General features: G+C 38.1%; 1 protein-coding gene across 4 annotated transcripts in view; it reads left to right on the forward strand.

Moving 5' to 3' along the window:
* NNT (nicotinamide nucleotide transhydrogenase) overlaps positions 1 to 17,597 on the forward strand; it is a 44,224-nt gene that overhangs the window by 1,262 nt on the left and 25,365 nt on the right. For 3 of the 4 annotated variants that reach the window (XM_015848653.2, XM_015848654.2, XM_015848655.1), the window contains exons 3-10: positions 6,057 to 6,286; positions 8,033 to 8,250; positions 8,647 to 8,734; positions 9,446 to 9,534; positions 12,647 to 12,834; positions 13,450 to 13,583; positions 15,193 to 15,384; positions 16,586 to 16,739. In XM_015848653.2, the coding sequence (XP_015704139.1) occupies positions 6,057 to 6,286; positions 8,033 to 8,250; positions 8,647 to 8,734; positions 9,446 to 9,534; positions 12,647 to 12,834; positions 13,450 to 13,583; positions 15,193 to 15,384; positions 16,586 to 16,739 (1,293 nt within the window). Of the gene's footprint in view, positions 1 to 2,288; positions 2,294 to 6,056; positions 6,287 to 8,032; positions 8,251 to 8,646; positions 8,735 to 9,445; positions 9,535 to 12,646; positions 12,835 to 13,449; positions 13,584 to 15,192; positions 15,385 to 16,585; positions 16,740 to 17,597 lie in introns of all 4 variants that reach the window. The other variant, XM_032441199.1, reaches the window with a different exon arrangement.

Raw genomic sequence — 17,597 nt, forward strand, 5'->3', positions numbered from 1 at the left:
TTAGAGAGAAACATTTAAACAAACGTATTTCTTTATTATGAGCCTGAGTTCCCCGTGAGATTTGGTAGTGTGGCTCTTTGTGTGAATGTAGGGGGAAATACATCCCCCACAAAGGGAGCATCTGGAAGCATAGCCACATGCAGATGTAGTTATAATGTCTTAAGAAAGATCATGACCATTTTTTCACGAAACTGCTTTGTGTTGCAGCGCCCTGAGGAATTTCTGGTCTGCATCTTTATGGTTAGGGTTTGTTGGTATGTTTAAGTAGACTAAATAGGGGGTAAAATGTGAGAGTCCTTGGTTCTAGTTTTTGATGTGATCCTGGTGTATGAAAATCCTTTTATTTCTTTTCTTTTTTCTTTTTTTTTTTTTCTTTTCCTCCTCAGCCTACACTGTGTGTACTCTGACAGGTAGAAGACTGGAGGTTATGTAAAGCTGCTTTAATTATATTTTTGACCATTAACTCACATAGGTCACGTGTCCCTGAAAGAAAATAGAGACCAGGCTGTGCTTCAGTTCTAGACTAGCGTGCTCAGTCTGAGACAGATAAAGTATAGAGTTAGGCTGGTTGTGCACACAGTGCACCATAGGTGCCACATTAGCAGGTCTTCTGGAGGCGTAGATAAGTAGAGATCTGTCTGGTTTGACAGCGCAGGCTGTTAAGAACACACCATAGAACTCAGATTTCTGCCAATTCTGACAGTGGGTGTTTTGTTTTGGGGTCCTTTCAAACCAGTTACATGGTGCTTGGGGCTTCCAAAAAAATATATTGAGAGAAGATTATTGTTTGTTTATTCTGACAACTCCTGATAATTGGCATCATGTGTCTTTTTATTAAATTTGTGTTGTAATTTATTTTTTCCTCTGACTGACAGTGCTGCAATCCAAAATCTGTCAAAACTGATCAGAACATAGGCTTATATCCTGTTAATTTTTGATTCTCTATTTTTTATTTTATTTTCCCCCTGAATTCAGTATTTAAATGTGACAGTGGTCTGTCCATCTTAACATTGTAAGCTGTACTTTGGTTGAGCATATTAATCTGGGTTGTGGGGAATGAGGTTCAAAGTTCTTTCTCAAATGTCCCAGGTAAGAGCTCTTGTTCTGTGATGACTTTGGTCACGTATTTGATCATGTAACTGAAAGGTCTCTTCAGTTTTTTGAGTGTGTCTATGGGTTTTTCTTTTGTTTTAGGAATTGATTTCATAAAATGGAGAGAGACAGATCTTAATGCTGTAATATGTTTAAACACTCAGTGCTGTCATTTTTGACCTCTTTTGGAAGCCTTTGTTGAGTACTACTTATAATATATCAACACAGTTGTTTAGTGCTGAGAATTATGAGGGTTGGTAAGTCTTCTGGTTGATAATTGAGCTGTCCTTATGTTTCATTTTGGTAACATGAGATTTGTCATTCAGTAAAGGGCAAATCAAGGATAGAACAGTAATTGAATGACAAATGACCAGCAGTTATGTAGCCTGTGTAAACTTCTGTGTGCTTTTAAAACAAACTTCAATAGCAAATGAAGTAACTGCATCTTTTTTTCTTAGTTTTATAAATTATGTTTGCTTAAACTGACACTTGGGGAGAATTGCTGGAATATTAAGTAGAATAACTTCTTGTAAAAGAACAGCACACTGTAATTGTTACTGAGCCAGTAGCTATTCATTCCAGTTTCTCAGATATGCTTTCATTTTGTTCTGGATATCTTATGTACAGGAGTTATGTCTGCCTGTGGAATGAAGAGGTTGAATAGAAAATTTGGAGAATGGATGTGTCTCATATTGTTATTTACTTTGCTGCTATTTTCTTTCTTTCTTGGATCATAGGAATTTTAATACAGGAGTAAGCAAGTATTCCAGTTGCCAGCATCAGATGCTTCAGAAACAGATGCAGAACTTTTCCAAACCCTGGTAATAGGTGCTTATGGAGTACTTGGCTCTGAGATTTCTTGTATTTCCAGATTGGTTTATTCACAAATCTGTGACTTTCACCACCCTGTCTATCCTGGGATTATTGATAGCCTTTCTATTTTGATGTTTCCTTCTTAAAATTTTCTATTTTTTCCTAAATCTTGCATATCTTTTTAACCCACATCAGTTCATTATTAATTCTATAGATAAGGTGCACATTATTCGTATGCCACATACATTCTCATAACATTTTAAAAAATATCTGGATACTTGTGTAAGAACAGGGCGTAAGTGTTTGTTTAATCTTCTGTATCATTCTTCTTTTTTTTTGCCTACATCATATTGCTGTTCTTCGGAATTTGTCCTCATCTTCAGAACAGGTGAGATGGTTTATTTAAAGCTGATGGGGGAGTAAACTTAGCGATTAGGCAGGTTTCATATCCCATTTTCCTATCTCAGAAAACGTAGCTTATTTCTCCTTTTTCTCTGGGTCAGTCTCTGGTGTTTGTTGATTCTGTTTTCTTACATGCTACTTCCTGAAATTACTTTATGAAGATTAAAAAAAAAATAATTTACTTTTCCTCAGAAAAATATTCTGACCTTTCTTGATACCTTTATTTAAGATCTTCTTATAACACTTGATTTGGATATGGACTCTAAGTGGAAAAGATTCTTTTGTAATTCTTTATAATTGTTTGTTTTCTGAAGCTTGGAGATCTAGATTTTATTTACTCAAAGTCTGAATCTGTGCCTTGCGTCTTTCCTCTTTATTCAATGGAGATTATATTGAGGGGGTAAGAAGGCATAGTAATAAGAGTGACTTATTTAAAATTACAGTATTCTTGTTAATTTTCTTACATTCTGATACATGTGTGGGATACTAAGACTCTAAGGCCAATGAAAGTTAATGGTTCTGCTTTTGAAACTGGCAAAATCCTTTCTGCGCAGATTCTCAATATCTAAAAAATTACTGTGCATCTCTTACTCAGTTAAGAACACATCCATAATTTTCATAAAACTCAAAAATTGGTCAAGGAATGTGTAACTCCATTTGTTTTTGGGAAATGTTAAGGATGTCATAAGGTAGTAAGTTACTAAAACGTATTCAAAGTGGTTCTTAAAAAGGTTGTCTCATGTGGAGGCCTGGAAACAAGGAAGCTTCATTCATTCAGATTTAAGCCCCTGACAAAGATAACAGATCTGATTTCTAGAGGTGAAAATTAAGTCAAGATCCTAAGTTTATAATTGCAGATTTCAGGTGTTTGGAACTAATGACTTAAATGAAAGTTATACATTCAACAAAACAAATCTGTGTTCTGTATTAATAGTTGAGGTTCCTTCAAATATTTTATTCATCATATCCTTACCTGAAGTTTTAACACAGATCTTTACTATGCAGTGGCAGACATCTGTTCCTTTTTGATGTTCAGTGATGTAGTAGATCAAGAAGAATCTGTTTGAAAAACGTCCTATTCCCTCTTGTGATAAAGCAAAGTGTCATTTGTTTTGTTCATTTTTCACTTGGGTTCTGGTTGCTAGATATTTGGTAGTGAGACAGAGTAGAAAAGGGAACAAAAGAACGACACTTATTGAGTGTTTATATCTGAAGGAACTGGAGGAGGATATAGTCCTCAGTGCTGGTCTGTGCTGGTTCTGTTTAGTGGAAAGGGTGCAGATATTTTCTCTGTGGAAAAATCTTTACCTGTGTCTATTGGACATAACACATCCTAATGTGAAAGAAGGAAATGGGGAAACATGTTTGGCACTTAGTATGTATTTTTGTACCATCCTTCTGAGCCATTTGCTATTCTGCTCTGCTATTCCACACAAAAACAAGTGGATAAAAATAGAATGTAAGTATCAGTTCTCATTCGCCTTAGCAGCTAAGAAATATATATACACATTTCTGAGAAAGGGATCAGCTTTCATTAAATGTTTGTGTGACTTTAAATTTACAACCATCCTTCTGTTCTCTGTGTGCTGCTCTTTATTTCATTCTCCATGTATATTTGTTCACTGCAAAACTTTAAAAAAGGGCGAAAGGGAAGGTAGCATTTTAGTTTAGATTTTTCTCAGTGCTTATTGAAAAACTTTTTGCCTTCTGTCCTGGAGCTATTTCTTTTCTGAAATTATGATTTATTGCTGTTACTTTAACAACTTTAAGTTTTTTCAGTTCTGTTTCTGCTTTTAAAAGAAGGGAGCTCACTTTCATTGAGACAGTGTAGTGAAAGTCATAAGTGGGGCTTTAATTGTTGAGTACTGAGGAGAAGAGATGAGGGATAAGTTCTCTTAGGATGACAAGAGTAATTTGTATGAATGATGGCAGCGGTGTAGCGTTCAGGTGGCTGGTGAGGCAGTGCCTGGGATGCCCCTTGCTACACTGTGATGTTCCGATGTCTATGCTGACATCTTTGCCAAACATTGCTGTAGCAATGTGTATTCTCACACTTAAGTTCCTTTAAAGCTTATTCTTTCCATTTGATTTCCCTTGTAATTTAAATAATTGTTCTCACTATAATACAGGTAAGTAATATAATAAATATCAAAATACCTGTCATCAAAATATTTACCATTTTATTAGTTTAAATTAAAGAGGAAAATAAAGTTTAAAAAAAAAAAAGAAGAAAAAAGAATAGGAAGTAAAGCGGGTTGTTGTATGGTTAATCTTCTGTGGTGTAGTCTTACTGCTTATGTTTTTAGTTTTTTTTTTTTTTTCTAATGGATGAGAATTACAGGTAATTGCTAAAACCTTTGATAACTCAGTATTTTCAGAATGTTACAAATTGATACTATCGTGAGAATTTTTAACAACAGAAACTTTTAGATTAAACTTCAAGCACTTTGCAGTCTTAGTTATATTTCATTGATAGATTTAGAATCAGAGACATCAAAATAATTAATTTCTTCAGTGTTATCATAGAATGAAGTGGTTTTGATTTTGTTTTACTTGTCTCTGACTCAAACAAAAAAGTAAAAGGCAGGCTCTACTAAAATGTGCAACATGTTACCAGTCTGGTACAATTGATGTGATAGCATTCAGAGAATATTGGTGGCCAATTTAAAAGCATATTTGTAACTAGAGTCTTGTATGTTTGACTTCTAGTATGAGTGCCTGCTTGGGTTGCTAGAGCTACTTTTCATTAATACATACACACTGTGGGCTTCTTCAGTATGAATCTCAGAATTGAGATTTGAGTTCTGCAGAGATATTGGTGAAAGCTGTTACATAACAGGACATGGGTGCATACTCTCTTGTGTAATACAAGCATGAGGCAGCGTGATATCTGATTATCCTGCTTGAGTCTGTATTTTTAAATAGCGTATTTAAACCACTGATAGGGATCTGAAGAGTTTAACTGTCAGGCGGGAGAGTACAGGTTGTTCATGAACAAAGTTAGATGTTTGCAATTTGAAACCTTAAGCTAAAAGCAACAAGTTGAAGCTTCTGCAGTTTTCTGATCATGTTTAGTAAAACTTGCAAGAGCTTTAAACAAGGAGGTACCGTTGAAGAGAAGTCTAACTGAACAAACCAGTTGGCTGTTATTCCGTGGTTCTTCATCTACTGCTAAATTCACGTTTTTAATATTCTTTAGCAGCTTTTAGAGTTGTACATCAGCCTTTCAGTTATCTTTTGTGGTATGTTTTTCACAGTCATAAATAACGACATAGGACAACTGAAAGATTGTTTTGGTATATGGTTAAAAAAAGTTCAATTAGAATGCATTTCAGCTGCTTAAACTCACTTGTTTACTTCTTCATGGTGAAGTTAAAATCTCTCTAAAACCCTCTCTAGTAACTTTGTCCTAGCCCAGTAAGAAGGAGTTATCACCAGAAGCCCCTATGTTTTGTAATTGTAGAATTGTATGAAGTCTGGTGGTTCTGAGCCACAGAAAACTGTTGTTAGCACTGGGTGGATTGCACTTTCTGGTACCTGAAGTAATAAGGATGTCTAGAAGGTCGGTGTTATTTGAGGAAATGCAAATAGCACTGTTAGAAAACAGTAATTCTCTTTTGCCATCCCTGAGGTGATGGACTAAATTTAATGTGTCTGCATGTTTTGTTACAGCACTGAAGAATGCCATTAATAGCAATTCAGTTATCTTCTGTTCAACTAATATTATCTTATTCTGTCCACTCTTAAAGGAGTCCCTTATAAACAGCTGACTGTAGGTGTACCCAAGGAGATTTTTGAGAATGAGAAGAGAGTGGCTCTATCACCGGCTGGAGTTCAGGCCTTGATTAAGCAGGGGTTCAATGTTGTGGTGGAATCTGGTGCTGGAGAAGCCTCCAAATTTTCAGATGATCATTACAGAGAAGTTGGAGCAAAAATCCAGGGGACCAAGGAAGTCTTGGCTTCTGATGTCATTGTAAAAGTAAGTGCTTTGTTATACATTTCTTGCATTCTTTTTGTGAAACTCACAGGTGAAACTTTTAAATGGTCTTCTGAGAGCTGAGGCCTCAGTATATAAGCTCTAAGTTCTAATTTAATTCTGCGTCTGTCACTCATGTATAAAGTTAGAGTACCAAAATGGTCAACAGCAGCATTGAGAAATTTCTTACCAAGTTTTAACTTGGGGGATTTGTGTTTTATAGAGAAAGGTTGACTAATTCAAGGCACTAATCAGACAAGATCCATGCTTTTTAAGATACTTCAGCTCTAAAATTAGCAACATACAATCCCAGGTTACTTTTCAAAGGCAGTTGCTTGGAATTTTGAAGATTCAAGTGTAGCAAATCCAACAATCGCTCAGAAACAGTGTATTTTAGAAGTATTTCTAACTAGAGTGTCAGGGAAGACTGCTAAAAGGCGCTTCAGATGTGTTAGGTTTTGCAGGGTCCTGAGAGGAAAAATAGATCTTAATCACACTGAGGCTTCCTTTAAAGTTGTATCTGAAGTTGTACTGTTAGGAATTAATGCAGTGTTTTTCAGAGTTTGAGACCAACTCTTAAGTAGATTTGTTTAAAAAGAAAAGAGGTAAATTAAATGTAATAAGTGGTAATCAAACATAAACAAATCAAGGTGGTTATCTGCTGGATTTCATGCTTAAAATTCTGTTTGTGATAACACATTGCCAGCTGAGCTTAATTAAAACGTATGTTTAGACATTTTGTTTGAAAATGGCTGTTTTTTTATAACAGCTGACTGTAATTGCTGGTTAGAAGCAATGGGTGCAGTGGTTTTAGGAAGTGTGTGCTGACTATTATTGCTCTATTACTCATTTGCCTGGAGTTAATTCTAAAAAGTCATAGAAGCATAGAATGGCTTAGGCTGGGGGGGGGACCATAAAAGTCATCAAGTTCCAAGCCCCTGCCATCGTCAGGGCTGCCACCCACCAGATCAGGTTGCCCAGGGCTCAGCACCAGACATGGGGCACACACAGCTTTGAGTAAAAAATGTCTTCCTAACATCTAACCTAAATATCCGCTCTTTTAGTTGTAGCCATTCTCCACTGTCTGATTACTATCAGACTGTATGAAAAACCAGCCTCTTTCCTGCTTGTAAGCTCCCCTCAAGTGCTGGGAGGCTGCAGTGAGATCACCCTGGAGCCTTCTCATCTCCAAGCTAAACATGCCACCTGTCTTTATAGGAGAAGCGTTCCAGCCCTTTGATCCCCTTTGTGGCTCTCCTCTAGACCCACTTCAGCTACTCAGCATCTTTCCTGTACTGTGGGCCAGAGACTTGGATGCCATACTCCAGATGGAGCCTCACAAGGAGGGGGGCAATCGCTTTTCTCTCCCTGCTGCATACCTCTATTTTGATGCAGCCCAGAAGGCCTACTGTATCCAGGCCTTCAAGAGCACATTGCTTGTTCATGTCCAGCTATTAGTCCGGTAGGACCTGCAAGTCCTTCTCTGCAGTGCTGCTCTCAATGAGTTCTTCCAGTTGTTACTAATATCTAGGATTGCCTTGTTAAACCTAATTGAATTCTCATGTTCCCACTAAATGTACTGCAGCTAATAAGTACGGTTACTCTGATTAGTTGTGTAAACAGCCTTTGATATACTTCCTTGTGTACACTGTGAATAGGAATGAACAAACTGCAAGCTAGGAGAAAGGAAATGAATTGTGCGCTGATTTATTTCCACTGATTAATTTGGAAACTTCCCTTTTTTTTCAGGTGAGGGCTCCTATGCATAATCCAGCCTTAGGTGTACATGAGGCAGACCTTTTTAAGACAGCACCTACCCTGATTAGTTTTATCTACCCAGCACAAAACCCAGACCTCCTGAAGAAACTTGCAGAAAAAAGAACTACTGTCTTGGCTATGGATCAAGTTCCACGGGTCACCATTGCTCAGGGATATGATGCACTTAGCTCCATGGCAAATATTGCTGGGTATGAAAAGTATTTTTTTTTTTTTTTCCTGGGGGGGTGTGGGGGTTGTTACTGTTGTTAATAGAAGACATAATTGCAGAATGATGTGTATTTTCAGGTAACTCTACTGATGTTAACTTGGTATCCAGTCACCCATTCCAGGACGGCTATAAAAACAGATGTGGTGAAAGAAATAGAAAGGTTGAGCACTTTGCCCTAAGCCATATATATCTGAAGAGTTAGATTATCTTTTTTCTGAATGTGTGCTTGCTTGCTGAAGTGAGCTTTCTGCAAAGTAGTAAACTTTCTTCATTCTGTGCATGCTGTAGGCAAATGTGTGTCCTTTTGATGGCTGTTGTGAATGGAATTGTGGTTAGCCTGAAAAAATATTGAAACGTGTTGTTCCTTATTCAACAGTTACAAGGCTGTTGTATTGGCAGCAAATCACTTTGGTCGGTTTTTCACGGGTCAGATCACAGCTGCTGGTAAAGTTCCTCCAGCTAAGGTATGTGCAGATGCTGTACCAGACTAATAAGCAAGTTTGTGAATGCAGTTAACCACTGTTGAAAACTGTGAAAGGCTTTTTTCTTGCTTTGAGACTAACTGTAGAAACTTCAGAAAGCTGTGTTACTATTTCAGTAAGGGTTTTTGTTGACTGATTATAGTGGTGTTTTTTCCTTCTGCTTTTTTTTTGAGGGGAAAGAATAGAATAATTCAAATTTTATTCATGTTTGCTTAAACTTCAGACTAGATGTACGTGTTTTGTTTTTTAACAGACTGGGAAAGGCAAGGAAGCTGTTAGGAGAAATCAGAGATGTTGGCATTTTTGATGTGCTGAGGTCTTTGCTTCAATTCCAATTTCATTGGAATTGCAGCTAGACTGTGGGATGGAGAGACATGAAATTAAAAAATTAAAAAATTAAAAAAGAAAGGGGGGGAGAAGTGAGGGGAAACCTGGAGCTAGTTATGTGAATTATTAGCGACAAGTGAGTTGGCTCCCAGATAAATGAAGCTAGGAGTTAAATCTTTTAAACTGTTACATTTACAGGGCAACTTTACTGAAGCATTTCTGGGTTCTATGTCCTAAGGTAAATCCTTGAAATGACTGTGTGTAATGGGGTTTATCTGCTGTTGTGAAAGTGGCATGACGTTGCTGTTTTTCTAACCAGCTCTACTTCTAGTTTATGCTTTAATCTGGATGATATTGTCATTCTAGGTCTTGATCATTGGAGGAGGAGTTGCTGGATTGGCTTCTGCAGGAGCAGCTAAATCAATGGGTGCAGTTGTTCGCGGTTTTGATACTAGGTGGGTGTGTGAGAAAAGTAATAGTAATCTAAAATTATTCTGTTAAGGTATTTTGAAGTACTATTAGATTGTTCTTAGTTGAATCACAATTCCTTTCACAGAATCACAGAATGACCTGGGTTGGAAGGGACCTCAAGGATCATGTAGTTCCAACCCCCCTGCCTAGCAGGGCCACCAAACATACACCTTTACTAGATCAGGTTGCCCAGGGCCCCGTCCAACCTGGTCTTGAACACCTCCAAGGTCGGGGCATCCACAACCTCACTGGGCAGCCTGTTCCAGGGCCTAACCACTCTTTTAGTAAAGAACTTCCCCCTAACATCCAACCTAAATCTTCCCTCCTTCAACTTGCGTCCATTTCCCCTAGTCCTGCTACTGTCAGCCCTTTCGAAGAATTTACTGGGTGTAGGTTCCCTTCAGGTATTGAAAGGCTGCAATGAGGTCACCCCTCAACCTTCTCTTCTCCAGGCTGAACAAGCCCAACTCCCTCAGCCTGTCCTCATGGGGGAGGTGCTCCAGCCCCCTCATCATCTTCATGGCCCTCCTCTGGACCCTTTCCAAAATCTCCACGTCTTTCTTGTACTGAGGGCTCCACACCTGGACACAGTACTCCAGATGGGGCCTCACAAGAGCAGAGTAGAGAGGGACAATCACCTCCCTATCCCTGCTGACTACTCCTCTCCTGATGGAGCCCAGGATCCCATTTGCTTTCTGGGCTCCCAGAGCGCACTGCTGGCTCATGTTAAGTCTCTCATCCATCAGTACCCCCAGGTCCTTCTCTGCCGAGCTGCTCTCAAGGACCACTCCTCCCAGCCTGTACAGGTGCCTGGGGTTCTTCTGGCCCTAGTGCAAAACCTTGCACTTTGCCATGCTGAACCTCATTAGGTTCACCTGAGCCCAGCTTTCCAGCCTGTCGAGGTCCCTCTGAATGGCATCCCTTCCTTCCACTGTATTGACCACTGAGCACCTCTCAGCTTGGTGTCATCAGCAAACTTACTGAGGGTGCACTCAATTCCCTCATTGATGTCATTAATAAAGATGTTAAAGAGCACCGGTCCCAAGACAGACCCTTGGGGGACAAAGCAAAAAATGCTTTCCTAGCATTTTTTTATTCCTACACCGTTTCTTAATCTTTTTATGCCCCAAAGAGCAAAATGTTCAAAGATTTTATTAAATCATTCAGAAACTTATGAATCAGAAGTTGTTGCTTTCTGAAAACAGAAAGGGCAGTGCTGTTGTCCACTTCTTTATTTCACTTCTTTGTTCTTGGGAGGATGGGGAAGAATAAAGAAAGAATCTGCATACTACCATCAGTAGCTTGCTTTAGTAAATGTTGATAGCTGTGTGCTGTCATTCACTTCTACTATTCTCACCCCAGAGAGGACCTGTAGTAATCATTTTGAGATAAGCTTTGCTGAAGGGAAGGAGGAGGTCAAATTATTTTGTAGAATCTTAGAATCATGGAATTGCTTGTATGGAGGGGAATTTAGTTCCACCCACTGCTATGGGTAGGGTTGCCACCCACTACATTAGACTGCTCAGGGCCCCATCCAACCTAGCCTTGAACACTGCAAGGAATGGGACATTTGCAGCCTTTCTGGGCAGCTTGTTCCAATGTCTCACCACCCTCCGAATATTTCTCCTAATATCTAACCTAAATCTCCTCTTAGTTTAAAAATATTCCTCTTTTTTTCTATCATTATCAGACAGCATAAAAAAATCTGCCTCCTCCCTATTTATTAGTTCTCTTTGAGTACTACAAGGCTGCAGCAAGGTCTCCTTGAAACTGCCTCTTCTCTAGGCTGAACAAGCCCATCTTCCTCAAGGTCTTGTTATGGGGGAGGTGCTGCAGCACTCCAGTCATCTTTGTGGCGTTCTCCAAACCCACTCCAAGAACTCCTTATCTTTCTCATGCTGGGAGCCCCAGTCCTGGAGATAATGCCTCACTACCTGCAGAAGGGGGCTACCAACTCTCTTTCCCTGCTGGACACTCCTCTTTTGATACTGCCCAGGATTGTGTTGGCTTTTGGGACCAATTTTTTTTTTTTCTTGAATGAAACTCAAGATGCAAGGACAGAATGTGCAGTTGAAGCTGTTTTAGTTATGTCTTTGTTAGGGAATCTCTTCTTTGTGTTCCAAACTACTACCTTATCCCAGGGTCATTTTTAGAGCATAAGACTGGGAAAATTACAGGCCACAAACATTTTTGGTCTTACTGATACAGGAAATGCAAATGTGATTAAACTTCTTTTTTTTCTGTCTGAGTGACCTTCTTATATTGAAATTAGATGTGCTTAATACTGTATCTGTGTTGAAATTACTTACTTGTGCTTGTTTTTATGTGGAAGTGATATCTGGTGCTACTTACCTATATCTTACACGAAAATGTTTTTAGACCCCACATGAACGTATCCAAATTTCTGAGGCACACTATGAAAGTGTTTCACTTCAGTTTGATGGAAGATCTCCATGCATTGAAAACTGGAAGGTTTTTCTTTAAAAGTAGAATCAAAATGTATTTAAAATATTACAGAAATTGTTTTACTCTCTTTTTAAGCATTTTATATACTTTTAGCTTGGTAAAAAATGATGTTTGTGATCTACACTGGAACTTCCTTATTATTTGTTGTGATATCGTGTAATGTAACATAAGTTACAGGCTTTACAGGATAAATGTTAAAAATAATTCCGTCTGCGAAAACCAGACTTTCTGGTATTCCCCACTTCATAGATTAAATGCAGAGTCACGAGCTGTGGAATATATGTCACCTATTTAACACATCTAACTTTGGGTTATGGGCCAGTATAGTTGAGGCAAGAGAAATGAGTGAGCAGATGCAGTCAACACTTCAGTTCCCAGCTCTGATTCTATTTTTGGATAACTCTGCTGGTAGTGCAGAAAGCCTGCCTGTAAGACTGCCTTCATTCCTCATCCAAGAGTTGTCATTAGGGATCTAAATTTACTGGTGCAAATGACTTGGAATAAACTTTAGATTTCTCGTCTGAACACTACTACAAAACAGGTCATGGTGGATTGTGCTACTTCTAAAAGGGATTTACATCTTTATGTAATATATTTTTTTCCTATTCTCTCTCAATTTTTTCATTTTAGAGCTGCAGCTCTGGAACAGTTTAAGTCTCTTGGTGCTGAGCCCTTGGAGGTAGACATAAAGGAGTCTGGAGAGGGTCAGGGTGGTTATGCGAAGGAAATGTCCAAAGAGTTTATTGAAGCTGAAATGAAACTCTTTGCCAAGCAGTGCCAAGATGTTGATATTATCATCACTACAGCACTTATTCCAGGTATGGAAATGCTATATATCCTCTGTGTTAACATGTACCTTTTCTCTGATAAATCCCCGTGTTTAAAGAAGCTATCTTTTCCCCACAAACTGTCAGTCTTTGTCTCAATACCATCATGTTTTCTTATGAATAAGGAGTAGACAGTAATAATATAAGGAGATAAAATTCTCTTGTTTACTACATTACACCTATTTCTGTGCAGTGAAACGAGTACAATTGAAGCAGCAGTGTCCTTCATGATTAAAATGCAATGAGACAGTGCTTAGGTTTCAGTGCTCTACATTGTGTAATGTCAGTCTTTTAATAACTTATGATGTGTTATTTCCTCCCCTCCCTCTCCACCCTCTGACTTGAATTGTAGGATTGGATGTTGTCTGTTTACTGAGGACAAAATTGGACTGTGCAGCATCTTTGTTACACTGCCCATGTACACTGTATTTATATGCTTGGGAGCAAAATATTCATGTAACAAATCCTCTGACATTTCATTCTAGGTACTGATTAAAATTTTTGTTTCAAGTTTATGGAGATGGCAAGTTCTCCTGTACTTCCTGAGCTTTACAATTAACAGTTGTGTTATTTATTTATTTATTTATTTACTTTTCATCTTGTCAGGTAAAAAAGCTCCTGTCTTGTTTAAGAAAGAAATGATAGAATCTATGAAAGAAGGTTCAGTTGTTGTAGATTTAGCTGCAGAAGCTGGGGGAAACATTGAGACAACAAAGCCTGGAGAACTGTATGTTCATAAGGTGAGCATTTTCACGTGCACAGCATTCTCTGTTGTGTGAATTCACATTTGTCCTATTTGATAAAGAATATGCTAAAAGTGAGTAGCTGCTTTTGCTGTTTGGACGTTAGTCCTTTATGCTTGCATTTGATTGTGAGACATCTATTTCTTTAATAATTTGAAGATTTTTAAAAGAAACAAATACAGTTGTGTAGTATTTATTAGGCCAGTAAGTGAAGAAGTATTAGTCTTCCAAGACCAGTGATTTGTCTCTGCTTACCTGAGGGTGTGGTCAGTTATCTTCGTTGTGGTCTACCTAGAGATAGCAGTAGCAATAACTTCTTTGACTTGTTGATCAGCTTCTGCAACTGGAGGTTGTAACTGGTGTCACAGGCACAGCTAAAGAGATTTAGACTATGCCCGTGTTTATATCAGTGCAGTCTCTGGCTTAGCTCAGTGTAATTTAAGCTTCAGGAAGTCTTGCCAGCATGAATATACATGCTCCCCTAGAGCATCTGAACCACTTGTTACCCAAACTAGAAGTAACATTGAATTAAGCCATTTTTACCTAGACTTAATTAACTACTTCTTTTTGTTTTGGTCCAGTATTCTTTGCCTCTGAGTTCATGTTTTCTATTCATATGTTTTTCTTTTTTGTTGTTTAGTATATCTGTAACAACTAGGTTCCTATATTAATGTGGGTTAAGGTTTAAAGTAGCACTCTTCCAAGTTTGTTATTTGGTAATAGAAAGGCGTAATACTGTTACTGTTGTGCTGTACCTGTGCAGGCCTGTTTGGGTATAAGGTGAGTCACATGTATTCGGCTTTTGATTTTCTATGATTTTTGATGTTGTTGATTAAAAACTGAACTTATAACGTGTAGGATAGAAACAGGTACCTGCATGAAGAATTTATATGGGGTGCTTTTAGTTGGAAGTGTGAGGCACTACTGAGCTGTGGAAAAGGGCAGCAGTGCAGAACTGCAAATAGTATGCAGAGCATTGCATCAAGGAGCTGGAGTTCCTGGAAGTACGTGTGGATCTTTGCTGTAAGTTGCATATGGAGTGTTTTAAAGTGTATCTGCTTGAGCATGAGGGATTTATGCTAGCTTCTGTTCTCCATGTCTTCCAAAAGCTCAAGAGCCTGATAGCCAAGTGTATTCAAATTTGCTCTCCTGTATAATTGTGGATACAGTGTACGCTGACATAAATATAAACTTAAGCATGCTTCCTGTACAGTTCAGTAGCTCTAAGAAAGCTCTGTTATACAGAAAATTGCCTCCAGTGTGTGCCTTCAGGAAGGACTGAGATAATGCCAAGCACTGGGCAGGATTAATCTGTTAATAGGTTGATTTAAGAAGCAGAGAATGATAGGAGTAGGGAGAAGATAGGCTCTTCTACCAATATGTCCTTCTCTCTTTGAAGAATTGTTGCTAATATAGTTTAGTGTGTTAGATTTAATCACATTGAATTGTAAGTAAGTAACTCTCCTTAAACTAATTTTGTTAGATCTGCAGATAACGTGGAAGAAATGAAACTCTGGATATATATTTCCAGAAGGCTGTGTTGGAAGAGGTACTGCTGCTTTAGAGCTTGAACTAGTCCTTATTCGTTTGCTTGGATCTCTTTCAGGGTGTTACACACATTGGCTACACAGATTTACCGAGCAGAATGGCTACTCAGGCCAGTACTCTGTATTCCAATAATATTATCAAACTCCTAAAGGCTATTAGTCCTGACAAAGAGAACTTCTACTTTGACCCAAAAGATCAGTTTGATTATGGTACTCTGGATCATGTAATTAGAGGAACTGTAGTAATGAAGGTAAGTAAATAAAAATTCCTGTTTTAGCTTGTGTGCTGTTTCCTTGCAGTACATTCAGAGATACTGCATACTGGCAGCACTCAGAGGTGGTTTGCTGGACAGCACAGGCAGTTATATTTGTATTCAGTTGAATATTCTTCTTGTCTTTCTTATGAATGGAAACCTCTTTGTTTCTTTTCTTGTTTAAGCAGATACCTTATGAGTCTACTGTTGGAAAACAGGAAAACTGTTAAATTTGCATGTTGTTTTCTTGTGGTTAAAAACATAATTATTGAGAACGTTTTTGTAATGTTACTACATGACCAGGAAGCATTTTTTTTTTTTTTTTTAAATACATATATTCTCTTCATGCAACTTTGTAGTTTTAAAAAAAAAAAAAAAAAGCCAACAAGAAAAACCAGAAAAACACTTCAGGAAAAACCTGAAAAAAAACACCCCACAACCAAAAACCTGGAGGAACTAGAATATTCAGGGTACTCTCAACTCAAGTAGGAAATACTAAAGCAGAAACTGAGCGTGCATTAGTATGGGCTCTCCTTGTGCAATTACATTATGCAGAACACATTAAGCTCAGTTTGGTGGGTAAGAGTTATCCATGTCTGGTGAGTTTTTCTAGATAAGATTACCAAGATTTTGCTATGCATATAAATATCCACTTTAGAAGAGGCTTATGTTGATGTCAACTCTCAGACCATTGAGGGGATGCATACAACTTCTAGATTTGACAGCTTCAATAGTTGCTCTTCTGGGGACCTGAGGATGGGAAGAAATGTAAGACATATGTATGAGACCTTCCTGAGCTCTAGGCGGACTGTGATTACAGTCCTGATCTGTAGCAGAATTAGCTGTTTTCAAGACTTCACTTTATTTTGGTGAGGAGTTTTCCATTTAAGGAGCTTTCCCTGTTTGTTTCAGTTCCTGCTTTCAAGCCCTATGCTTTGTGTCCATCTGGCTCCTATGGACACTATTACTAAAGCATGTTGAAAAATATATGAACCAAGTATATGAGAATGTGTGGTTAATTTAGTCATGATGTGCTGTTCCTCCTACTTTCTAAACTTCTAGTGTAGAAAATGGAAAATATTTCTGTCATGCCTCTAAGTTGTTAAGCATTCACAGAGTTACACAATTAAGAATGGTAGACTTGTCGATCCATAAAGCATCTAGCATGTCTGAGTTAACTGTAAATGTCTGTTATCAGGATGGCAAGGTGATTTTTCCAGCACCTCCACCAAATAACATTCCCCAAGGAGCCCCTGCAAAGCCGAAGACTGTAGCGGAGCTGGAAGCAGAAAAAGCAGCTACTGTTACACCTTTTAGAAAAACTATGACTAGTGCATCTGTTTACACAACAGGTAGGCAATTTCTGGAGTTGGAGGATCACTGTAGAGTACTCCTGATTTGGCTAATACTTTTAAGTGACTCATCATCTTACACACTAAATGTAATAATTGACTCAGAGAGCAGTTGATTGGCTGGTATGTCCTACTGGAAAGTTGGTGCTATGTGATTGTCTCTTTTGAGAGGAGAATAAAATTCTAGAAACTTAACAAAAAATATTAACACTTCAAACAGCACTGACTCATGCTGCATGCATGTGCATGCTTTCTTATTTAAATATCAGTAAAACAGTTAAATTTCGGAAGGACTCTTGCTTGGGATGGTATCTATTTTTTTTTGCAGCAGAATAAACTTAACATCATTATTTTCTTCAGTCTTTAATGTATGGTGTAAGTCTTAAATGTCTACAGTCTTCACTGAAGTATTGGGTGTAGGACACTGTCTTGACAAGCCATTAGCTGTTCCTGTGATTTAGTATCTTGTGCTCATCAGAAGTTCTATGTAAGGTAATTAATGAATTCAGTATTCTTAAATTTTACCTCTCTTCTTCATGTTTCAAGTCTAATGAGTAGTAATACCCTCAGCATGATTACTACTATCTTTGTGTGGAACAGTAGATTGAGAAGAGTAAGTGTTAAGGTAGAAGAACCTTATCCTAGTCTCCTCATCTGCATTCACAACACAAACATCCATGTTATGTTTATGGATTTCTTTTTCTTTCAGAAGAAACCTGAGGAATCTTGTCAAAGACAGTCCAGCTTGTGCTGAAAAAAGTCTGTGCACAGAACTTGATTTTGCTTTTAGCTAAATACTGGACACCTGTTGTGCAGAGTTTAAATGTAGGAAACCTTTCAAAAGTTATAGTAAAGTTT

Source organism: Coturnix japonica, chromosome Z (genome assembly GCF_001577835.2).
Source record: "Coturnix japonica isolate 7356 chromosome Z, Coturnix japonica 2.1, whole genome shotgun sequence".
In the NCBI taxonomy this organism is placed as follows: domain Eukaryota; kingdom Metazoa; phylum Chordata; class Aves; order Galliformes; family Phasianidae; genus Coturnix; species Coturnix japonica.